Raw genomic sequence first — 25317 nt, 5'->3', positions numbered from 1 at the left:
GTGGTGACATGCCTGTAGTCCCAGCTACTCGGGAGGCTGAGGCAGGAGGATTGCTTGAACCTGGGAGGTGGAGGTTGCAGTGAGCTGAGATTGCACCATTGCACTCCAGCCTGGGTGACAGAGTGAAACTCTGTCTAAAAAAAAAAAAAAAGGTGTACCCCTTCCTTCTTTGCTCTCTCTCCTGCTGCCATGTGAATATGTGCTTACTTCCCCTTCACCCTTCCACCATGATTGTACATTTCCTGAGGCCTCCCCCACCATGTCTCTTGTACAGCCTGTGGAATGGTGAGTCAATTAAATCTCTTTTCTTTATAAATTATCTAGTCTCAGGTAGTTCTTTATAGCAGTGTGAGAATGGCACTAAAATTGATACCAGACAAGTGGGCCATTGTTATAAAGATATCTGAAAATGTGGAAGCGACTTTGGAACTGAGTATTAAGCAGAGGTTGGAATAGTTTGGAGGTCCCAGAAGAAAACAGGAAGATGTGGGAAAATTTGGAACTTCCTAGAGATTTGTTGAATGGTTGTGACCAAAATGCAGATAGTGATATGGACAGTAAAGTCTAAGCTGAGGTGGTCTCAGATGGAGAGGAGGAACTTACTGGAATTGGAAAGATCACTCTTGCTGTGCTTTAGCAAAGAGACTGGCAGCATTGTGTCCCTGCTCTAGGAATCTGTGGAACTTTGAGCTTGAGAGAGATGATTTAGGGTATCTGGCAGAAGAAGTTTCCAAGCAGCAAAGCATTCAAGATATGACCTAGCTGCTTCTAACTGCATATGCTCATATGTGTTCACAAAGAGATGGTCTGAAATTGAAACTTGTACTTAAAAGGGAAGCAGAACATAAAAGTTAGGAAAATTTGCAGCCTGACCATGTGGTAGAAAAGAAAACCCATTTTTGGTGTGTGTGTAGGGGAGATTCAAGGCTGTAGAAATTTGCTTAAGTAAAGAGGAGCTGAATGTTAATAGTCAAGATAATGGGGAAAATGCCTCCAGGACATGTCAGAGACCTTTGCACAGCCCCTCCCATCATAGGCCTGGAGGCCAAGGAGAGAAAAATGGTTTTGTGGGCCAGGCCCAGAGCCCTGGTGCCTTGGGACATGATGCCCTGCATCCAGCTGCTCCAGCTCCAGCTGTGGCTAAAAGGCGCCAATGTACAGCTTGGGCCATTGCTTCAGTGGGTGCAAATCCCAAGCCTTGGCAGCTTTCACGTGGTGCTGGGCTTGTGGGTGTGCAGAGGGCAAGAGTTGAGGCTTGGGAGCCTCCACTTAGATTTCAGAGGATGTATGGAACACCTGGATGTCCAGAGAGAAGTCTTCTGGAGGGGTGGAGCCCTCATGGAGAACTTCTACTATAGTAGTGCGGAGGGGAAATGTGGGGTTGTAGCCCCCACACAGAGTCCCCACTAGTGCACTGCCTAGTGGAGCTGTGAGAAGAGGGCCACTGTCCTCCTGACCCCAAAATGGTAGATCCACCAACAGCTTTCACTGTGTGCCTGGAAAGCCATAGGCACTCAACACCAGCTCGTGAAAGCAGCTGTTGGGCCTGAACTCTGCAGAGCCACAGGGGTGGTGCTGCCCAAGGCCTTGGGAACCTACTTCTTGTGTCATTGTGGCCTGGATGTGATACATGGAGTCAAAGGAGATTATTTTGGAACTTTAAGATTTAATGACTGCCCAGCTGGGTTTTGGACTTGTGTGGGGTCTGTAGCCCCTTTATTTTGGCCAATTTCTCCCCTTTGGAATGGGAGCATTTACCCAATGCCTGTACCTCCATTGTATCATGGAAGTAACTAACTTGTTTTGATTTACAGGCTCATAGGCAGAAGGGACTTGCCTTGTCTCAGATGAGACTTTGGATTTGGACTTTTGAGCTAATGCTGGAATGAGTTAAGACTTTGGGAGACTGTTGGAAAGGCATAATTGGTTTTGAAATGTGAGAAAGACATAAGATTTGGGAGGGGCCAGGGATGGAATTATATGTTTTGGCTCTGTGTCTCCATTCAAATCTCATGTTGAATTGTAATCCCCAACGTTGGGGGAGGGAGGTGGGAGGTGATCGAATCATGAGGGCGGATTTCTCCCTCCCTATTCTTGTGATAGTGGGTAAGTTCTCATGAGCTCTCGTTGTTTAAAAGTGTGTGGCATTCTCCCCTTCTGTCTCTCTCCTGCTGGCCATGTGAATATGTGATTGCTTCCCCTTTGCCTTCTGCCATGATTCCTGAGGTTAATGTTCCTGAGGCCTCCCCAGCCATGCTTCCTGTACAGCCTGTGGAACCAGGAGCCAATTAAACCTCTTTTCTTTATAAATTACCCAGTCTTGGGTAGTTCTTTATAGCAGTGTGAGAATGAACTAATACAAGGGACATTTGTCACCTCCTGGCTTTTCCTCAAGTGAGGGGTGCCCATATATAGAAGCCCTCTTCACAGGCATAGACCTCTGGGTTCTTATCACAGACCTGCTTCCCCTGGAAGGCCTCTCCTGAATATCAGAGAAGACCCCTCAGGGTCAGAAGTCCCAGATGTGCTGTGGTGGGTGGGGGTTGCTTCTCACCATAGATGACCCTCTTGTCCACAGACCACAACCATCTTTTTCCCTCTGTGCTGATTAGGACTGGGGCAGTGGGGTTCGTGTATTTGTGACCTGGCTCCTTTTTTGATCCCCACTGAACTGGGACATCCCCAGGGGCAAGGGCTGTCTGCTTCATCAGGCAGGGCTGTCCGTGTGATCAGCCCAGGAGCCTTCTGTCACCCTGGTCCCTCCCGGACATCAGTTTGGCTCAAGAAGAAGAAAGTCCATTTGTCAAAGCATTCTGTCCCCCGGGAGTAGGGCAGTGGCCACAGACTCAATTCCTGACCATTCACCAGGCCAGATAGTCCAAGCCCCTGGAATGGTGCCAGCATGGGACTTGGGTCTGCTGCCTCCCTGGGCTGGATCCCTACCTCCAATCTGGTTTTCCTTGGGGATGGGGAGGAACCCTAAGCATGGCAATGAGGTTATTTCCCAGGACCCAAGTCCTCTTCCCAGGGTTGGCCTGCCCCATCCTGCCCCTTGGGGGTTTGGCACTTGTCACTCTTCTTTGCATGGCCAAGCTAAGGACAGAATTAGCTCTCCACACTCACTCTCAAGGCTCTCTGAGTGCCAAACCATCTGGGAGAGGGACCAGAATGGGGCCTCCTGGGATTCTGCCCAGTGCTTTTTCTTTTGGTTCCTCTGGGAAAAGATCCAGAAAAAGACTGAAAGCTCCTGGCTGAGAGGGAGGGGGTGGGGTGGGACCAGGCCCTGCCCTGCTGTCAGAAGCCCCTGGGGCTCTGGGACGCCAGGGTCCCACTCTGCTAACACAGCGATTGGTTCTCAATGCAACTGGGGAGGGCTGGCGGGGCTTGCAACTCCCAGAGTCCAATCAGACTTCAGGGATCCTTGTTGCACTCCTGGTCTGCAGGCCAAATGCAATTTCATGGAAACCTCAGGAGTCAAATCCTCTCCAAAAGGCTGGGCTGGGGCCACACCATGAGGACACAAGTCTGTCTGCAGCTCAAGGATGGTCAGAAAAATCGGGACTAAGACAAGACCCCCACTTCATCCTCCTCGTTTATCCCTGCCCACTGAGACGTGCTCATCCCCAGTCTGTTTCCTGGGAGAGCCAGTGAGAGGCATCTGCCCTGTGGGCTCACTTGTGTCTGGACGCACTAAGGGTCGGGCCATAGATGGGTGTGGACATTTCAGGAGGACGTCTTTAGCAACCCCCCATACTTTGGTAACATGTCCTCAAGGACCAAAAAGGAGATGGGTCCTTGAGGACCCATCTTGGGGCCTCGTCGTTTGCTGTCACCTGGTACTGTAGTCAGCAAGGGGACTTGGGGGTCAGGCAGAGCTGGTTCTAGATCCCTTGAGCCCAGGAGTTCCAGGCTGCAGTGAGCTATGATTGTGCCACTGCACTCCAGCCTGGACAACAGAGAAACACCCTGTCCCTCTAAAAAAAAAATACCTGTCTCCAGTGCTCACAAGCCTATTAACCTGGGCAAGGGTTTCCCCTGATGAGTGTCTTGTCACTTATGAAATGGGCTTCATAGTACCACTTTTCAAAAGGTTAGTGTGGGCCGGGTGCAGTGGCTCACACCTGTAATCCCAGCTTTCCTTTGGGAAGTCAAGGCAGAAGGGTTGCTTAAGCCAGGAATTCCAGACTAGCCTGGGCAACATAGCGAGACCCTATCTTTACAAAAAAATGATTAAGTGAGCCAGGCGTGGTGGCACATGCCTGTAATCTCAGCTACTCGAGAGGCTGAGGTGGGAGGATTGCTTGAGCCTGGGAGGTGGAGGCTGCAGTGGCCATGATCGGGCCACTGCACTCCAGCCTGGGCAACAGAGTGAGGACCTAAATAAGTTTAGCGTGAGATGAACACTGACAGTTGCCTCTTTAGGGCTCTGCTTAGCACCTCCTGTGCCCTCCCAAAAGTCACTGCGTCCTTGGGCTTGCAGTTGGAAGCCATACAGCTGCTTCCCTCTGTCCTCAACCTATATTTTAATTTTTGCTCATGATGTCTTCTTCCCTGGCATGGCACCCTGGTTCAGAACTAACGACTGCTCCTCCACGCGGGATTGTATTTCCTGCTATGTTAATAGCGGCTCCACCACGTGACCTGTTCCAGCTAATGAAATGTGAGCGGAAGTGACAGTGTTGTTTCCAGGCAGAAACTTCAAGAGCCAGTGCACAGTTCACCAGGTATGTCTACCCTGTGCCACAAGACATCCTCCCTGAGGCCCCCTGGTCAGCCTGAGTTTCAGAGCGAAGATGACACGGAGCACACCTGTAGCCATTCTTGAAGGACTAGTAGCAGTAATAAGGCAGAAACCTTCATTGTTGGAAGCCACTGAGATTTGGGCGTCACATTCTGGCTGCGCCACATCAAGGCTGTTGGAAGTCTCCAGAGCGGTCTCGGAGTTGTGTTTTTTTGGTCTTCAGCTGCTGCCAAGTGGCATGGATAATGAAGAGTTAAAATGTTATGCCTGGGGACTGACCTCCATTCTAGGTACTCATTCAAGAGTGGCTACAGGCCGGGCGTGGTAGCTCATACCAGTAATCCCAGCACTTTGGGAGGCTGAGGGAGGAGGACTGCTTGAGCCTAGGGGTTCAAGACCAGCCTGGACAACATAGCAAGACCTCTGTCTTTACAAAAAATAAAAAGAAAACAGTTGGGCATGGTGGCATGCACCTGTAGTCCCAGCAACTCTGGAGGCTGAGGTGGAGGATTGTTTGAGCCCAGGAGGTTGAGGCTGCAGTGAGCCGTGATTGTGCCATTCCACTCCACACTCCAGCCTGGGTGACAGAGCAAGTTCCCATGTTTAAAAAAAAGAAAAGAAAAGAAGAAAAAAAGCATGGCTATAATCGTGACTTGGCATTTCTGCACATAGACCAGACTGATGATCACCTGAGCTATGTCTAATATTCTCTAAGCTGGGAGGTTTCAGCCTGAGGTTTGCATGTAGGTTAAGACTTTATGTAACTCTTGGGGAAGCTTCTGGGTTGGGTCAGAGGGCTGTGACCTCCTTCACCTCCCGGGGACCTTGCCTGCTCCCCTCCTGCCACCCTGGCACTCATCTGCAAGAGCTGTGTGGAATGGAGGTTACTTGCTATGAAATGACATGGCCCACTTTCTTCCCCACTGCCCAAGGTGAGGTTTATTAAGCTTGTGGCAGCAGGGAGCGTGCACCCTGGAGGAAGCAGGGGGCATCTCTACTAGGTCATTTTGGCCGTGACTTTGCCCCATTGATGGAACCAGGGCCGATCTCTTCTGCCACTCCAGACCTCCCCCTGCCCCTGTGATCAAATGGGACTCGGTCTGTAGCACCCCTCGGCACTGGCCTTATGGTGAGGAGTTGTCACTGTGTTTCCGGTGACTTGTGATCCTTTCCTACCCAGATTATTGGCTTCTTGTACTAGTGGTCTTCTCAGCAACATTCCCCTCTCTGCACCACACACACCCTAGGTAGACAGTGGGTGCTCCATAAACACTGGTTTTGCTCTCCTGAGTTGGTGGCCTGGAGGCTGGTGGTGCCATGGCAGGACAGAGGGCATCTCTAGCTCTGGCCAGCTGTTTGCAGACTGGCTCATAAAGGTCACACCAAGGAGACAAAGCGGCTTCAACCCATGGCTGCTGGGAGGGGCCTGGTGGAACTGGCGAGGAACCCGGCACCCCTCTCTGCCCCTAGGCCTGGGCTCCACTTTCTCTCCTGATTTCGGCCCCCTTCTCTCCACCCTTGGCAGTTGGGGACCTTGAACTGACCAGTTCTCTCTCAAAGGATGGAGTTTTGTGGTTGGGACTGGCTCCCTCCCAACTGCCCACGGAAGATTTGAACAAAGGAAATCACAAAAGCCATCTCTCTTTATTTTTCATTCCTGCCGTTCAACCAGTTTGTGCAAGCTGAGGATGAGTGGGTTTTGGAACGGGAGGCAGAGCATCTGGGGACAGACCCTCCTGGAAATGGTCTATGCACACTGCTGAGGCTGGTTAGACTTGAGAAGCAATTGACAATAAACTCTACAGAACTGGAAATGTACAAAAGTGTCAAGGTGGCTTCTGGCTGTTTTCCTGCCTCCCTGTGGGGGTCAGTTACACCCATCAGTCCTGTGCAAAGGTCCTGGGACTGGCCCAGGGGCAGCCGGATTCTTCACTGGGGACAGGAGCTGTCCTGCTCACCCAGCAGAAGCATGCCAATGGACAGGTGCTCGGGTGTGTGCCCAGGTGCTGTGGCCCCCAAACTCCGTGGCTCCTCAAGCATGTCTTCATCCTGTCTCTATGTCCGCCCTTTGAAAGTGTTCATGCAGGTGTAGGTTCCTGAGAATTTGTGGATCTCCTCGAGTGCAGCCTGTGGAAGTATGCTGGAGTGAGAGGAAGAAAAGAAGGTAGCGATGGTTAGCGGGGCAGGATCCAGGGGCTGGGTCGCTGGTGGCCATGTGAGACGGGGCAGCAGAGGGCTGGTTCCTGAAAGTGCTCCCCACACCTCCAAGCCACACAGCAGTTTCTCCCCAAACCCCCACCCTCCCCAGGGGAAGAGCTTTCAAGTAAGTGGATAAGCAGCTGTTAAAAGGGCAGGGGGAGGCTGGGCGCGGTGGCTCATGTCTATAATCCAAGTACTTTGGGAGGCCGAGATGGGCGGATCGCTTGAGCCCAGGAATTCAAGACCAGCCTGGGCAACATGGTGAAACCCTGTCTCTACAAAAATATACAAAAATTAGCTGGGCATGGTGGCATGTGCCTATAGTCCTAGCTACTGGGGAGGCTGAGGTGGGAGGATGGCTTGAACCCAAGAGGTGGAGGTTGAAGTGAGCTGAGATTGTACCGCTGCATTCCAGCCTGGGTGGCAGAGCCAGACCCTGTCTCCAAAATTCTTTTCAGACTGGGCGTGGTGGCTCATGCCTGTAATCCCAGCACTTTGGGAGGCCAAGGTGGGTGGATCACCTCAGGAGTTCGAGAACAGCCTAGCCAACATGGCAAAACCCTGTCTTTACTAAAAATACAATAATTAGCTGGGCGTGGTGGCGGGCACCTGTAATCCCAGCTACTCGGGAGACTGAGGCAGGAGAATTGCTTGACCTGGGAGGCGGAGGTTTCGGTGGGCCGAGATCGTGCCGTTGCACTCCAGCCTGGGCAACAAGAGTAAAACTCTGTCTCTCTCTCTCTCACACACACACACACACACACACACACACACACACTTTTTAAAATATATATTTTAAAAAGGCAGAGAGTGAGTGGTCAGAGCAAACTTTTTTTTAATTTAAAATTTTTATCTTTTTCCTAGATCCTGAAACAGAGCTCATTTTTTTATTTTTAATTTTTGTGGGTACATAGTAGGTATATATATTTATGGGGTACATGAAATACTTCGATACAGGCATGCAAATGTATAATAATCACATCAGCATAAATGGGGTATCCATCACCTCAAGCATTTATCTGTTGTGTTACAAACAATCCAACTATACTCTTTTAGTTTTTTAATTTATTTTTATGTTTATTATATTTTTTTGAGACAGAGTCTCACTCTGTCACCCAGGCTGGAGTGCAGTGGTGCCATCTGGGGTCACTGCAACCTCTGCTTCCTGGGTTCAAGCGATTTTCCTGCCTCAGCCTCCTGAGTAGCTGGGATTACAGGCATGCGCCACCATGCCCGCCTGATTTCTGTATTTTTAGTAGAGACAGGGTTTCGCCATGTTGGCCAGGCTGGTCTTGAACTCCTGACCTCAGGTGATCTGCCTGCCTCGGCCTTCCAAAGTGCTGGGATTATAGGCGTGAGCCACTGCGCCCGGCCCTTTTAGTTATTTTTAAACGTACAATTAAATTATTATTAACTATAGTCACCCTGCTGTGCTATCAAAGACTTGTTCTTATTCGGTCTATTTTTTGTACCCATTAAAAACAAATGATGGTTAGATGCCACTAAGTAGATGACAATGGCTTAACCTGTCTGTGCTCCTTGTCGAGGGGAGTGCTGACCTTCTCTCCCTTCATACAACACACTTTCAAAACCAGGCTCTTAGCATCTTGGTGCCCACAGGCAGCTCAGAGATCCATCGATCCCAACTGCCCCTGATTCCACAAAGATGACGGTGTGGATCTGAGGAATCAGGTTCGATTTGGGTGTCACATCCTCTGGGGAAGTGTCCTGGGCTCACCCTCAGGCTTCTCCTCGTACAACCAGAGTTCCGGCGCTTCCCCAGCAAGCCCTGGTGTAGTCCCCACCCGTTTACTTGTCAAGCCTGTGGGGGCCTTCATAGCAGGTATTTCATCTCTGATCCCCAGGCCCTCACACGGGCCCGGCACAGAGAGGGCCCTCAGGCTGTTTGGTGACTCAAACTGAAGGGTCCTGGCCCACTCTAAGTACAAGATGAAAAAGGTTCACTTCCAGCTGGAGCAATCTGGAAGGCTTCCTGGGGGTGGTGGTATTAGAGTTGAGCCTTGCTTTCTCCTGGGGAAGGTGAGGAGGGATGCAGTTCAGAGAATGGGGAGCGGGGTGGCTCCTGCTTCCTGTTCAAAAGTAGTTGTGGGGGAGGTTGGAAAATGAAGGCTGAGGGCTTACTGTGGAGAGCGCTGAGGTGTTCTAGACCAACTTTTCTCTAGAAAGCTCTGGAAGTCTTCTAAGAAGCTCCCCTGAGGTGGAGGGTGGCAGCCTGACCTCAGTGAGGACCTGAGCCCCTGATCAACTAGGGGCTCCTAGAGACGGCTGAGGAGCATCTCAGACCCGAGGTCAGGATGGACTGAGGGAGGCCGAGGTGTGGCCTGGATGCCCCTGGGTGCCCCCTTCCCTGTGCCTCTGAAAGGGCTTTGAGTTTGGGGAAGAGAGGGCTGATCGGGCTTGCGCCTCAGTTTCGAGGTTTCTGTGCCCTGCATGTGTTGGGGCAGCCCCTCAGCTGGGGCTCACCATGTCCCAGCAGCCAGGGCAGAAGTTGGCTTTCCTGGGAGTGCATGTTGCATGAGAGCAGGGGCCAGCCTGGCACTTGGGGGCTTACCTTCCTGAAAAGGACTTCCAGGTCAGAGGGGCTCAGTCAGGAGGGGGCCAGAGCCCCAGGGGACCCAAGAGCCCATGGTCACTTGTGGCTCCAGGGACAAAGATCTCCTGCTGTACTAAGAGGCCCAAGAAAACTGAGTGTGGGACTGGGATGGGAAGGGTTTGCTGCACAAAGCCTGGAAAGTTCTAGGGGAATAGGATGCCAGGCAAATTCTGGAGGAGGAGTCTCTCATTTATAAAGCCTGCCTCCCCAAAGTGGTCTGCCCTGCTACATCCCACCTGACTGGTACTAAGACGCTTCTGTGAATTCTGAGCCCTTGGCATCAAGATCCCCATGTTCCCTCTAATAGTAAACTTCCTGAGGGCAGGGGCTATGTCCAATAGGCTCTAGAACAGTGGTTCTCAAAGTGAGGTCCAGGAACCTTTGGGGTACCCGGGATCTCTTCAGGGGTCTGTGAGGTCAATTTTTTTTGTTTGTTTTTTTGAGACGGAGTCTTGTTCTTGTTGCCCAGGCTGGAGTGCGGTGGTGCGATCTCGGCTCACCTCAACCTCTGCCTCCTGGGTTCCAGCGATTTTCCTGCCTCAGCCGCCCAGGTAGCTGGGATTACAGGCACACGCCACCACACCCAGCTAATTTTTTTTGTATTTTTAGTAGAGACAGGGTTTCTCCATGTTGGTCAGGCTGGTCTTGAACTCCCAACCTCAGGTGATCCACCCACCTCGGCCTCCCAAAGTGCTGGGATTACAGGCGTGAGCCACCGTGCCCGGCCACATTGTTTCTGTAATAATACTAAGATGTTATTTGTCTTTTCACTTTCATTCTCTCAGTGAATGGTAGAATTTTCCAGAGGCTATGTGACACGAGATATCACAACAAATTGAAATCAGATGCACATATGAGAATCCAATTGTCTTCAATTAAGCCAAACAAAGAGATTTGCAAAAAGGTAGAACAATGCCACTCCTGACTACATTTATTTTGTTTTAGAATACATAACTAGTTGTCATAAAAATATATTTATATTAATGTAATGGGTTTGTTATAGCTGTTTATAAATGAATAAATATTATAAACAAATGTATACAACTTACAACATTTTTCTGGCTTTTAATTTCTTTCTTTTTTTTTTTTTTTTGAGATGGAGTCTTGCTGAGTCACCCAGGCTGGAGTGCAGTGGCACGATCTCGGCTCACTGCAAGCTCCACCTCCTGGGTTCACACCATTCTCCTGCCTCAGCCTCCCGAGTAGCTGGGACTACAGGCGCCCACCACCATGCCCAGCTAATTTCTTTTTGTATTTTTAGTGGAGACAAGGTTTCGCCATTTTAGCCAGGATGGTCTCAATCTCTTGACCTTGTGATCCACCTGCCTCGGCCTCCCAAAGTGCTAGGATTACAGGCGTGAGCCACCGCGCCCGGCCCTGGCTTTTAATTTCTAATATAGTAAATAGCAATAGCTACAACTCACATTAACAAAAGCTCTTTGGGTTCCTCCATACTTTTTAAAACTCTAAGGGGCCCTGTGACTAACAAGTTTGAGAACTGCTGCCCCACAGTAAGTACAGTACATCAGCAGCAAATGTGCCAGCACTCCTCATGCTCATGCCCACAGCAGACATGACTAATAGATCACATGCGTACTTTCCCCTGACCCAGAGTGTTCTTTCCCAGCCCCATACCTTTTCAAGATAACGAGGGCATGCATTGTCCATGGGAGGAGGAGGAGGGCCTGGTTGAGCTGCACAGCTTCCACTGTCCTCCGGGCCACCGTCTCCGGCTTCAGTGGGGGAAAGAGGTTGGGAAACCTGAACACAGGAAGAGACACAGTGGGTTTCTCCTGGAGAGGCATGTGCTTATCTGGAAGTCTTTATGAGGCTGACATGTCTGGGTCACCCTTTGGCTTTTCCTGTCTGAGAGATTCGAGGCCTGCTTGGAATACTCCCTCTACCCCACACTCATCCAGGTGCCACATTCCCTCACTCCTCCAGGCACACAGGGGTCTCTTCTTGAGTCAAGGACTTCTAGCCCACCCACTGGGGACCCACTCTCCCAAGCCCTCCAAGGGCTCCCAGTGCCCTAGGGCTTGGCCTTTCCATGGCCCTGCACAATCTGGGCCCTGGTTGTCCTTCTGAGTCCTTTTCCCTACACTCTGCTCCTTCAGGACAGGCCCATTTCTGTTCTTGTCACATCACATGCTCGGGTCAGGGCTTTTTGCCAGCTCTCTCAACAGCCTGGCTCTCTCCTCCCAGCTCCTCCTTTGGGAGACATCTCAGGCCAGTCCATCCAAAGCGACCTCTGATCCTGTCCCCTGCTAATTTCCTTGACCGCGTTCACCCCACCTAGGAAGACCTTGCTTTTTGGGTTGTTTCCTTGTCAGTGGCCTGTCTCCCCCATCAGGCAATGAGTTCCATGAGGGTGGAGGCCTGGTCGGTCCTGCTCCCCTGCATCTAGCACAGCATCTGATACATAGTATGTGCTCAATAAATACTTGAAGGACTGAACACACTGATGACTTGCTGCTTCCCAAATGTGTCCTGCTCATTCTGTCTGGAGGCAGGGGCTTGGCTAGCGATGGCTGGGGCTCAGCTTGCTGGTTCACTAACTCACTCATTGATTCATTGATTCAAAGATTTGCACAGTGTTTTCCATGGGATCTCAAAATGAATGAATGAATGATTGCATAAGCAAACATCAGGGGCTTCTCATGACTATTTAAAAGCATCTGACCCTAGACCCAAACAATGATGATGTTCCCTAAGTGCCAGACTCATGTACAAATTATTCTCCTGATTTACAGATAAGGAAACTGAGGCTGTATTGAGTCAGCAGGGTGCTAAGGATTCAAACCTGGCCAATGCTCTATCACCTTTGCTCACTGCTCTTCCTGCCCTTCCTGGATCTATAGGTGCAGGGCTCATGTTGCTGGCTCTGACCCCAATCCCACAAAGAGCTTGTGATCCGCTCTGGCACCAGGAAGATTAAGGGTGATGAATCACCCAGGTTTGATGTCATTCCTGAGCAACAGGCAGCCCTTGGACTCCCAGCAGGGGTTTGGCCTCAGAGGGTACATGAATCTTACCCCCTGCCCTGTAATTCCTTTGTCATCACGATGATGATTCTTTTTTTATTTTTTATTTTTGAGTCCAGGGTCTCACTTTATTATCCAGGCTGGAGTGCAGTGACGTGATCACAGCTCACTGCAGCCTCGACCTCCCTGGGCTCAAGTAATCCTCCTGCCTCAGCCACCCGAGTAGCTGGGACTACAGGTACACACACCATGCCCAGATAATTTTTATATTTTTTGTAGAGATGGGGTTTTGCCATGTTGCCCAGGCTGGCAACTCCTGGGCTGAAGTGATTCCCCTGCCTCAGCCTCCCAAAGCACTGGGATTACTGGTGTGAACCCAGCTACCACGCCTGGCCATGATGGTGATTCTGAGGCCCACAGCCCTGTGGTCAAGAGGGGCCAGCCTCTGCCATTCTACAGAGATGAACGTGTTGAGGCAGCTCACTGATACTGGAGTCCTACAGGTGTCATGGGCGGTCTGGATTCTCTGGCTTCCACCTGTGGCCTGGCCTGTCTCTTGGGAAAGGGAAGGCAGGATGGACAGACCAAAGTCCATGGGCTTGACGGGAATCCTTCTTGGTAAGACCCCTGCCAGGGAAGCCGACAGAGGAGGCCTCAAGCACGTCTGTGCACAGGATTTTCTCCTTCCTCTCCACGGTGTGTGGGATGGGGACACGGGGAACTGGCACAGCTATTAACTCCCATGGAAGCAGTGCAAATTCGTGGAAGAAGCATGCTTAGCTAGCCAGTTTCAAGCTATGTGGACTTGGGCAGGTAACTTTGCTTCTCTGAGCCTCAGTTCCCTCATCTGTAAAATGGGAATAAAAGCTCTCTTGCAGGGTTGCTGTGAGGGCCAAATGCAGCAGCACTTGTAAAGTGTCTAGTGGTTCTAGGTGGTTCTATGGCTGGAACATCGAAGAGGCTCAATTGGCTGGGCGTGGTGGCTCATGCCTGTAACCCCAGCACTTTGGGAGGCCGAGGCAGGTGGATCACTTGAGGCCAGGAGTTCAAGACCAGCCTGGGCAACACGGCGAAACACTGTCTCTACCAAAAATACAAAAATTAGCCGGGCATGGAGTCAGGTGCCTGTAATCCCAGCTACTCGGGAGGCTGAGACAGGAGAATTGCTTGAACCTGGGAGGCGGAGGTTGCAGTGAGCCAAGATCACATGACTGCACTCTAGCCTGGGCGACAGAGCAAGACTTTGTATCAAAAGAAAAAAAAAAAAAAGAGGCTCAATAAATAGCAATTTATAAACAATAACATCCACTGACATGGCCAGTCTTGCTGGGAAACTCACTCATTTTGTCCTAAACATGTCTTCACATTTAACCCATTTAACCCTGGGAGGCTGCTAAGCATGGTTGTAGGAGGAAACCCATGCTTTTATCCATTTTTTATTCTTTTAGGAAATGGGAGTTGGTTAGGTACCCATCTTCCTTGTACTACTCTTCTGGCCGAGCCCTTGGGGCTCCCCTGCACAACCATAGGTAGCTAATATTCACCTAGTGCTTGCTACTTGCCAGGCGTGGCCAGATGACTCACACACAGGAGCTCATCTAACCCATGAAAAGGGGATACTATTATTATTATTATTATTATTATTATTATTGTTATTATTATTCATTTTTGAGGTGGGGTCTTGCTGTGTTGCCCAGGCTGGAGTGCAATTGCGCAATCTCAGCTCACTGCAACCTCTACCTCCCAGGTTCAAGCGATCCTCCTGCCTCAGCCTCCTGAGTAGCTGGGATTACAGGCACCCACCACCATGCCTGGCTAATTTTTGTATTTTTAGTAGAGACAGGGTTTCACCGTGTTGGCCAGGCTGGTCTTGAACTCCTGACCTCAGGTGACCTGCCCGCCTTGGCCTCCCAAAGTGCTGGGATTACAGGCATGAGCCACCGTGCCTGGCTGGGGATACTATTATTATGAATCTCTTTTTAGAGGTGAGGAAACTGAAGCAGAGAAAAGTCAAGTAACTTGGCCAAGGTCACACAGAGCTGGGATTTGACCCCAGGCAGTTTGGGTTCACGCTCTGAAAAAATGTGGCAGGAAAACCTTGAATTTCCTTCTTAAAGTGGTAGGAAAGAAGCTATGCTAGAAGGTGAAATAGACACACAAACTCGATGTCTGCAATGTCCTGGTTGCTTCTGTGCTCAGGACACCCAATTAGAACTGCAGACTGCCGGCCGGGTGCGGTGGCTCACGCCTGTAATCCCAGCACTTTGGGAGGCTGAGGCGGACGGATCACGAGGTCACGAGATTGAGACCATCCTGGCTAACACGGTGAAACCCTGTCTCTACCAAAAATACAAAAAATTAGCTGGGCGTGGTGGTGGGCACCTGTAGTCCCAGCTACTTGGGAGGCTGAGGCAGGAGAATGGCATGAACCCGGGAGATGGAGCTTGCAGTGAGCCGAGATGGCGCCACTGCACTCCAGACTGGGCGACAGAGCAAGATTCCGTCTTAAAAAAAAACAAAACAAAACTGCAGACTGCCACTGATGCACTTCTGTCCAGTACGCATTTATTGAGCACCTTCTGTATACTCAGATGAAAAGAAACCAAACCAAAACCCATGGGGGAAAAAGCCAACAGGAAACATTAGTAGCCATTAGTCTAGACTCCTCGAAATTCAGAATTGATGACAATTTGCATGCAAACCAGGTGGTCTGCTAGGAAAATTAATAACATGCCTTTATGAAGATGTTTATTGTTAGGAAAAATAATAAAAGCAGCAGCTCCTTATTGAGCATCTAGTATCCGGGCTTTGCACTAGATGTGTTACATGTATTATTTCTAATTTCCTGGGCTCAAGCCATCCTCCTGCCTCAGCCTCCCAAAGTGCTGGGATTGCAGTCATGAGCCACCAAGCCCGGTATTTTTGATTCTCAACAATCAACACCGCACTGTCCCGATTAATAGTAACTAAGGCGTAATGAGTGACTCCCACGTGGCATGCACTACACTAAATTGTCTCACTGAATTCTCCTCATGACCCTTCCGTGTCATCCTCATTTTTGGAAGCAGCTGCAATATATAATCAGAAGGTGAAGCACTGTACGCTGGATTGCAAAAAACCAGGGAGAACAGTATTTGAGTAATTCCCGGTTTTCATTCATCGATGACGTCATGCCCCTACATGACTGCACATCATTAAAGCGCCATTTATTGGGCACTTAATATGTACCACATATGGCGTTCCCTGCCAGATTCCACTTTGTCCTCACTGCAGAACCTATGATGGAGACATTCGCGCACCGCATCTCGCAGATCAGCCACAGCAGTAATTAACGGGACCCAATGTCACAGAGTACATCACAGCTATGAGGGAGTCACCACCCCAGGTGGCATGAGCTCTAGACCAGTGGTCCCCGTTCCCCTTGACTTAACTGGTTTGGAGGAGGAGTGGTGGGACCTCCCTATTACTCATTTTAAATTGAGCTACGGCCAGGCGTGGTGGCTCACACCTGTCATCCCTGCACTTTGGGAGGCTGAGGTGGGTGGATCACCTGAGGTTGGGAGTTTGAGATCAGCCTGGCCGACATAGTGAAACCCCGTCTGTATTAAAAATACAAAAATTAGCTGGGTGCAAGCGCACGCCTGTAATCCCAGCTACTCGGGAGGCTGAGGCAGGAGAATCACTTGAACCCAGGAGGTGAAGGTTGCAGTGAGCCGAGATCGCGCCACTGCACTCCAGCCTGGGCAACGGAGCGAAACTCCATCTCAATAAATAACTAAATAAACAAACAAACAAATTGAGCTATAATTTGCATATAACAAAAGGTATACATCTTAAGCAGACAGTTTGATTAACTTTCACGTATTTAATGACTGCTAAGATCAAGAAGAGAGAACATTTCTGAAGGTCTTGCTAGTTCCCTCGCCTCCCTCCCAGGTTACACCCCCAGCCCTCCAGGGGAAGCCACGGGTCTGATTTCCATCACCCTAACCCAGTGTTGCCTGTTTTGGAACTTCATACAGGTGGAACCAGGCAGAATGCACCTTATGTCTCAAGCTCCCTTCGCCCCGCACGACGCTGTGTAGGTGCATCTCCCTCATTTGTCCTTTAGACACATCCCGCTGCATGCCTGTAGCTCTGGTAGTTTCATATAAGCTCCCTGAACCAAGCAGCAGGACCCTCCCCATCGTGGCATCACTGCCTTGCAGACCGAGAACCAGGTAAGACAGCGTCAAACAGAGGGTAGAGGCTCCTTGGTGACTTTCTGTTTTGAGACAGGGTCTCACTGTGTCTCCCAGGCTGGAGTGCAGTCGCACAATCACAGCTCACTTGCAGCCTCAACTTCCTGGGCTCAAGCAATTGATCCTCCCACCTCAGCCTCCCAGATAGCTGGGAATACAGGCGTGCATCACCATGCCCAGCTAATTTTTTATTTTTTTTAGACACAGGGTTTCTCCATGCTGCCCAGGCTGGTCTCAAACTGGATTGCTGGGCTCAAGCGATCCACCTGCCTTGGCTTCCCGAAATGCTAGGATTATAGGTATGAGGCACCGTGCCTAGCCCGATTTTTATATCAGAGCTCTTTCTGCAGTTGGCTGACTGAATGGCTTGGGGAGGCAGGTGAGAAGGCTGGTCCCAAGGTGGGTCCCCTGCTCACTGACCTGACTCTCATGCCCTGGAACATCTCGGTGCTGGTGTGGAAGGGCAGCACTGTGGTGGCGCTGACTCCCGGACAGTCCAGCAGCCCCAGGGTCAGGCTCTCCATGAAGGCGAAGGCTGACGCTTTGGATGTGCAGTAGTCGATGGCACCGGGGATGGCAGACAGTGCCAGCACGGAGTTGAGGCACACGATGTGGCCATTCTGCAGCTCCAGCATACGCGGCAGGAAGGCCTTGGTGGTCTGAGGGCAGATGGGGTGTCAGGGTGGAGCAGCCGCAGCTCTGACAACCCCTCCACCTTTCTTTCGGGGAGAACAGCCCACCCCGGACACACATGATGCTCTAGGGCCCGAGCCTTCCTGCGAGGGAGAGGGCCGTGGGCTCCCTGCCCCAGGACACTGAGCGTATTTCACAAAGTCTGATGTGTCCTGGAGCTGGTCATTCGTCTTGTCTGGCCACCTCGTTCGTGGACATCCCTGCTGGCCTGAGCCCAAGCCCTGGCAAATCATCCCCTCCCCTCCATCCTGCCTGGGCTCCCTGCACGCCCGGGGCTGGCTCTGGCCCCGGATAGCCCTTACCCAGAACTGGCCCAGGGTGTTGATGTGTTGGGACTTGAGGAGGGCATCATCGTCACTGTCCATTAGGCTCTTCCCATGGACCACGGCGGCATTGTTCACCAGGATGGTGATGTCACCCACCTGCAGGCGAGAGGGAGCCACGGGGCCATGAGGGCAGCCAGCCCAGGGCCAACGATATATGTTTTTTGTTTGTTTGTTTTTGAGATGGAGTCTCACTCTGTTGTCCAGGCTGGAGTGCAGTGGCACCATCTCGGCTCACTGCCACCTCCGCCTCCCGGGTTCAAGCGATTCTCATGCCTCAGCCTCCCAAGTAGCTGGGATTACAGGCTCCTGCCACAATGCCTGGCTAATTTTTATATTTTTAGTAGAGATGGGGTTTCACCATGTTGGCCAGGCTAATCTTGTTCTGACCTCAAGTGACCTGCCCGCCTCGGTCTCCCAAAATGCTGGGATTACAGGTGTGAGCCACCGCACCCGGTCCGATATACTTTTTAAAAGGGATATGACTTACTCCTAAGTGAACGAGTAATTTCTGAGTCCATTTATGATCAATCAATTGATGTGTTATTTACAAGTTTTTCTTAGATATTCCTTCCCGCAGGCCACTTTCTGCCAGCCTAGTTCCAGTTATCCTGCATACATAGAGGCCCAGCAGCTACCTGGCCGTACCACCAGCAGCCACAGGGCCTGGGGAAGAGAACTGCGTCTCTGAGCGCCAGTCTTGATTTGTGAGATGGGGCTAATGCCGCACCAGGACTGTTCTGAGGAGGAGAAATAATTTATGGCACACACCGTACCTGGCACACAGCATATTTATAATAAATGAGTTTACTGCGACATAAAAACAGTTAACATTACCACGTGCCAGACAGTCAGGGTGGGTTTCCCTCTCTTGGAGGTCACTGATATATTTAGCCCAAACAGATGACTGGAGTCAGAAGGATTTTCCCAGAGGCCAATGGGACATTTGCCCCGCCACGGTCCTGGAGAGAAACCCACACGGTCTACATTTCCAAGGGAACAATAGATGATTATGCCTGTTACGTAATCAACCCTAATCCCTGCCTATGTAACTGGGGCCAGCTTCATGGGAGAGTCCCCAAAGGTGCCCCGGGCAAAGCCATTCTGCCATAAGCAGAGCTCTCTTCCAGGCCACATGAGAATGTTCTCTTTGCCCGGAATTAGCCTGTGGTCAGCTGTGCTAGGAATAGACCTTCCCAGGCTACGGACCTTCTCCCGGACAGCCTTGGCCGTCTGGTACACCTCCTCCCGGTTGCCCACATCACAGATGAAGTAATGGCACTCAGTGCCCATCTGCCGGATCTCCTCCGTCGTCTCCTTCAGGCATTTCTCAGTCCGGCCCCAGAGAACAATCTGGAAGAAGAGAATAACAACGGAGAACAAATGGTCATTAAGCCACAGTGATGCAACAATTGCCACCAGAAATTCAGGATTTAAAGTCATTTGTCTTGAAATGACTGGCCTCCCTGGTTCCACCCAAAGATAAAGAACACAACACAGATTAATAATATAACTTTTGTGTTTTTTGAGGCAGGATCTTGTTCTGTTGCCCAGGCTAGAACGCAGCAGTGCGATCATAGCTCACTGCAGCCTCAAACTCCTGGGCTCGAGAGATCCTCCCACCTCAGCCTCCGGAGTGGCTGGGACCACAGGTGCATGCTACCATACCTAGCTAATTAAAAAAAAAAAATTTTGTAGAGTAGGGGTATTCTTATGTTGCCCAGGCTGGTCTTGAACTCCTGGGTTCAAGCAATCCTCCCACCTCGGCCTCTCAAGTGCTGGGATTACAGGTATGAGCCACTGCCCCCAGCCAACACTATAACTTTTTAAAGGGATATGATCTACTTTTAAGTGAACCAGTAGTTTCTGAGCCCACTTATGATCAATCAATTGATGTGTATTTACAAGTTTTTCTTGTATATTACTTTTAGCAGGCTGCCTCCTGCCAGTGCAGTTCATTTCCTGCAAATGTAGAGGCAACAGCAGAGCTCTTTATGCACAATGCTCCAGAATGCTCTCCATTAGGAATCAGCTGGCTTCACCGATTAGGTCTAGAGCCAGGATTATTAAGACCAGCTGGTAGCATAGATGGGACCATTCCAGCCTCAAGGTTCACAGGAGCTAAGCCGAGCCTCCCATCTAGCTGCAGTCACTCCCCTAAGGATATTCTGGAAGGGCAGTGACGAGGCTGCCACTGAGAAGGAAGCATGGCCTCACCCGGCAGGTAACAAACATGGACTCATTACGCCAGAAGGTGACCTTGGCAGGACCACTGAGGGTTTGGGCAAATTTATGAATGGCCAGCCCATGAAAGGCTCAGAAGAGAAGCCTGGCTAATTCTTAACCTTGACCTAACGGAGGATGACGCACCTCCCCACAATGTGTCACTGGGGTCAGTGAGGCCTCTGTTGGTAAAAGGGCCTGGAGTCGGATGACAGGGGGACCAAGAGCCCTAACTGAGAACCAGCTTCACCAGCACAGAGGGAGAAAGGCAGGGGCTGAACACCGCCCAGAGGTCAGAAGCAGAGACAGGAAGAGCCGAAAGGGTTCTTGGGAATTCGTCCGGTGGGCTTCTATTTTTGTTTCTTTTCTCTTTTATTTAAGACTATCAGTGAAATTCCCCCTTAAAAAATATCCAACGTGGAAACCCCAACGCGTGAAACCTAGAAAAGGAATAAAACACCTGACTCCATAATATTTTCTTACTCTAAAGGTTGCTAATGAGAACAAAATGGCTGCTTTGGGAAGGTAAACGTTTTAAACTGGGGGTTACAGATGGCGGCTCCAATGACATCAGACCCAGATCCAACTGATTTCTCTATTTTGCTTTGTTACACGGTATAGAGAAAAGTCACATTGATAAGGAGTTGCTAATGGTAACCGTTTATCCGCTGCTCACCTTGAAATCTCAGGACTGTCACTTAAGCAGAGAGGGCACAAAACAGGCCTAGCTGGTGGCTCTCAGAAATTCCGGTATTCTCCAGTGGAATCGATTTTTTTAAATTAGAGTTTTAAAAGCTTTCAAAATATTTTACAAAAAAATAAGTGTTCTCTAAAGCCCAGTTTGAAAACCCCACTTAGTCTAGCCACTTTATTTTAATTAAGGTCTTGAAATACAGGAAGGGCTTAACAAGTGGGTCCGGTCAGTTCCTCTCAATGACCATACAAGTCCTTCAAAGGCAGATGGACTGCAATTAAACAGGCTCCAAGGGACACTTTCTTGTCTGTTGAACTAAAAACAGAATGTGTTCCTCCAGGAGAAGCTGGGAGGTTCAGTTCATGGAAAAGAAAAAAGACAAACATTTGTTCCAGGCAGGCAATTTGGTGTAGGCCGCCTCCACTCCACTGGACCACCCCCCCGCCTTGCCTTGCAGCCATTGTCATCCAGGTTCCTTTATTCCTCCCTTATCATCCTGTGTATACAGCCACCCATCCATCTATCTGTCCATCCGTTCACTCTCCCGTTCACCAGTCCATCCATCTATCCACCCCACTCCATCCATCCATCCCTCCCTCGTCTACCCAACTCCATCCATCCATCCATCCATCCAACCATCCATCCATCCATCCATCCCTCCCTCCCTCATCTACCCTACTCCATCCATCCATGCATCCATCCATCCACTCACCCACCCCACTCCATCCATCCATCCACTCACCTACTTCTCCACCCATCCATCCATCTATCCATCCCTCACCTACCCCACTGTACCCACTGTACCCACTCACCTACCCAACTCCATCCACTCATCCACTCACCTACCCCATTCCATTAATCTATCCACTCACCTACCCCACTCCATTCATCCATCCATCCATCCATCCATCCATCCATCCATCCACCCACCCATCCCTCACCCACCCCACCCCATCCATCCATCCATCCACTCACCTACTTATCCATCCATCCATCCACTCACCTACTTATCCATCCATCCATCCATCCATCCCTCCCTCATCTACCCTACTCCATCCATCCATGCATCCATCCATCCACTCACCCACCCCACTCCATCCATCCACCCACTCACCTACTTCTCCACCCATCCATCCATCTATCCATCCCTCACCTGCCCCACTGTACCTACTGTACCCACTCACCTACCCAACTCCATCCACTCATCCACTCACCTACCCCATTCCATTAATCTATCCACTCACCCACCCCACTCCACCCATCCATCCATCCACTCACCTGCTTCTCCACCCATCCATCCATCTATCCATCCCTCACCTACCCCACTGTACCCACTCACCTACCCAACTCCATCCACCCATCCAATCACTTACCCCATTTCATTAATCTATCCACTCAGCTAACCCACTCCATCCATCCATCCATCCATCCATCCATCCATCCACCCACCCATCCACCCATCCACCCATCCATCCCTCACCCACCCCACCGCATCCATCCATCCATCCATCCATCCCTCACCCACCCCACTCCATCCATCCATCCACTCACCTACTTATCCATCCATTCATCCATCCATCCATCCATCCATCCATCCATCCATCCATCCAACCCTCCCTCACCTACCCCACTCCATCCACCCATCCATTCATCCGTCCATCCATCCACCCATCCATCCACTCACCTACCCTACTCCATCCATTCATGCATCCATCTATGCACTCACCCACTCCACTCCATCTATCCATCCATCCATCCACCCACCCACCCATCCCTCATCTACCCTACTCCATCTATCCAACCATCTGCTCACCTACCCCACTTCATCCATCCATGCATTCATGCATCCATCCATCCATTTACTCACCTGCCCAACTCCATTCATCTATTCATTCATCCACCCACCCACCCACCCACCAGCCCCACTGCACCCATCCATCCATCTGGTTTCTGAGTATGTCAGCCCAAGGGGGAGGTAATCATTGGTTTCCATTCTTCTGTTCTGGTCCCTGCCTAACCCCATCCTACCTCTGGCTCCTATGTGTAACAGGACCATGGGGCTTGCACAGTCCCCTGGGGTCTGGCTGAGGCAGGGAGAGGTGCCTCTGGGGGCCCTAAGAATTGCTGGGCAAGTTGACAGAGAGGAAGGCTTAAAGCTGGGGGCTTGCAGGAAGGTATAGGGTTCAGATGTCCGTGGGGACAAGTGGTCACCCCAGCACTGTTGACCTAGCTGGAAGACCACCCTGGAGAGGAAGTGGAGCAGGGCTGAGGGAGAAGGAATGAAGGCTGTCTCCCACTGTCTTCCGTGGGCCAGGAAGCCCCCCAGGCAGGGCCCTAACACTTGGCTGTTTCCTTTCAAGGGTCTGTTGAGGGTGCCCCAGGCGGGCTGGGGAACCGGCCTCACCTCTCCCTGGCACCATGATAGGTTTGCCTTTCTGCCTCCTCACTCCCCCACCCCCCAGGCCCCAATTCTATCCCATTCACATCCCAGTGCCCAGCATAGCACATTCTGTTTGTTGAATGAATGAATGAATGAATGACAGTTCAGGTACACAGGTGGATGGGGAAGGGAGGTGTTTGAACTTCTCTAAGAGGAGAGACCACCCATCCCCTTGGCTAAGCCATTTAGGGCCCCAGAACCTTCCACTCAAGTCCACCTGGGCGCCCCAGAGCATCAGCACCTTCCTGGCCGGGCCTTGGGTGAGGAGCAGCTTTCACAGGGCAAGGTTTCAGTCTCAGATGGAGGTGAGGCTCTGGCTGCTGTGCGCATGCCCTGCTGAGCATCCCTGTGCCAGGCTCTGTGTGTTTTTGTAACTGGGTTTCTGTAGTATGTCTCTGTGAGTGTGTGTGTGTGTCTGTGTGGGTCTCTATGAGTGTATCTGTGAGTGTGTCAGTGTGTCTGTCTCTCTGTGTGTCTGTGGGTGTCTCTCTGTATGAGTGTATGTGTCTGTGGGTGTGTGTCTGTGTGCGTCTCTGTGTGTGTGTGTCTCTGTGTGTCTGAGTGTGTGTCTCTGTGAGTATGTGTGTGTGTGTGGGTGTCTCTCTGTGTGAATGTATGTGTCTGGGTGTCTCTGTGTGAGAGAGAGTGTGTGTGTGTCTCAGTGTGTCTCTGTGTGTCTGTGGGTGTCTGAGTGTATGTTTCTGTGTGTGTGTGTCTGTCTCTGTGTGTCTCTGTGAGTGTGTGTCTCTGTGTGTGTGTGTCTATATGAGTGTGTGTCTCTGTGTGTCTCTGTGTCTCTGAGTGTGTGTCTCTCTGTGTCTGTGTGTGTCTCTCTATGTGAGTGTATGTGTCTGTGTGTCTCTATGTGTCTCTGTGTGTCTGTGTCTCTGTGTGAGTGTGTGTCTGTGTCTCTGTGTGAGTGTGTGTCTGTGTCTCTGTGTGAGTGTGTGTCTGTGTGTGTGTGAGTGAGTGTGCAGCCATGTGTGCTGTTGTGTTTCCTCAGGTCCTTGGTGGATGCTGGGAGTCGCAGGGAAGCGGGGCTGGGCACCTTCCATCTTAGGAACCGGTAGCGTCTCTGAAGTGCTGGGCTGGCGCCTGAGTGAGCTGAGTGGAGGGAATGGGTCCCTTTCCCTGGTAGGTGCTGCCCTGTGGAGCTGCCCTAGCCACTGTCCCTTCCTGGCTCCTCTTCCCCCTCCAGCTTCCTACCCTGACCCTTCTGGGGAATCTGCGTCACTGACCAGGTAATTGGCAGATACCGCTCTGCAGGCCCGCCCAGGTGGCTCCTGCCAGAATTCCCTGGAGGTGACCTGCACAGCTGACAGGACAAGGGTCCCACCCAAGGCCATCATGAGCATGAGGACTGGGCGGGCGGAGGCGGGCGTCTGAGGGTATGTGGGTTGGGGGCCTGCAGAGGGGACTGATTTCTGAGCCCTTGGAACCAGTGTGGCTGCCTCTTAGTGAACTCGGGACAGGCAGCAGCTGGGAAGGCCAGAGGCCTGGAATTTACTCTTAAGCAGGGTTTATAGAATAAGGGCTGGGGTGGCTCAACACCTCCAAGGCCTCTCCTCCTCTTCCCTCCCATCTGGGGCAAATGGTGAGCTTCTGTCCCCTTCTCTCTCCCAGTGACTAGTAGGGGGAGGCAGGAAGGGGAGAAAGACCTCCGGTCTCCAGGGCCCCGGGCTGTCCTGCCCTTGCCCAGAGCTGCTCTCAAGGCGGCTATAGCCAGATTCCTCAGCAGCCCTCTGCGCTGAAGGCTGTCATTATCCGTGGTCACAGTGGAGAAAACCGTGGCTCAAAGGAGTTAAGTAACTCACCCCACGCCACCCACTGTGAAACAGGATTTGAACCCAGAGCCTTGGCCCTTTGCAGAGGCACCCCTAAGCCCCCAGGCACGGTGGGGTCGTCTGAGCTTTGAGGGTTCCACTCTTCTCACATGCAACCCCACGCCCCGCGTTCATCCCCACCCAGCCAGCCTTCTCCTGCTTCGTCTCCTCCAATGTCCACAACAGCTCCGTCCATCCAGCACCACACGGACAGCCGGCTATGGGCTGGGGTGGTGATCCCACAGAGAATGAAGCAGATGTAATCCTACTTCAAGGAACCCACATTCCAGTGGGGGAAGACAGAGAAGGAACCAGAAAACAGTCAGTCACAAATGACAGGAA

At 51.2% G+C, this 25317-nt stretch overlaps 1 protein-coding gene and 1 pseudogene across 3 annotated transcripts in view; both read right to left on the bottom strand.

The window, feature by feature from the left end:
- Positions 1 to 6366: 6366 nt before the first annotated feature.
- DHRS3 (dehydrogenase/reductase 3) overlaps positions 6367 to 25317 on the bottom strand; it is a 53883-nt gene continuing 34932 nt past the window's right edge. For all 3 annotated transcript variants that reach the window (XM_003822056.6, XM_024930806.4, XM_034955638.3), the window contains exons 2-6: positions 19005 to 19148; positions 17775 to 17894; positions 17200 to 17438; positions 11190 to 11315; positions 6367 to 6881 (exon numbers count right to left, since the gene is read on the bottom strand). In XM_003822056.6, the coding sequence (XP_003822104.1) occupies positions 6797 to 6881; positions 11190 to 11315; positions 17200 to 17438; positions 17775 to 17894; positions 19005 to 19148 (714 nt within the window). In that variant the 3' untranslated portion in view covers positions 6367 to 6796. The remainder of the gene's footprint in view (positions 6882 to 11189; positions 11316 to 17199; positions 17439 to 17774; positions 17895 to 19004; positions 19149 to 25317) is intronic.
- Positions 8421 to 8521, bottom strand: LOC112438652 (U6atac minor spliceosomal RNA; annotated as a pseudogene).

The sequence above is a fragment of the Pan paniscus genome, chromosome 1 (assembly GCF_029289425.2).
Source record: "Pan paniscus chromosome 1, NHGRI_mPanPan1-v2.0_pri, whole genome shotgun sequence".
NCBI lineage: Eukaryota > Metazoa > Chordata > Mammalia > Primates > Hominidae > Pan > Pan paniscus.
The sequence above is the reverse complement of the archived record's forward strand: the minus strand, read 5'-3'. Positions and strand labels throughout refer to the sequence as shown.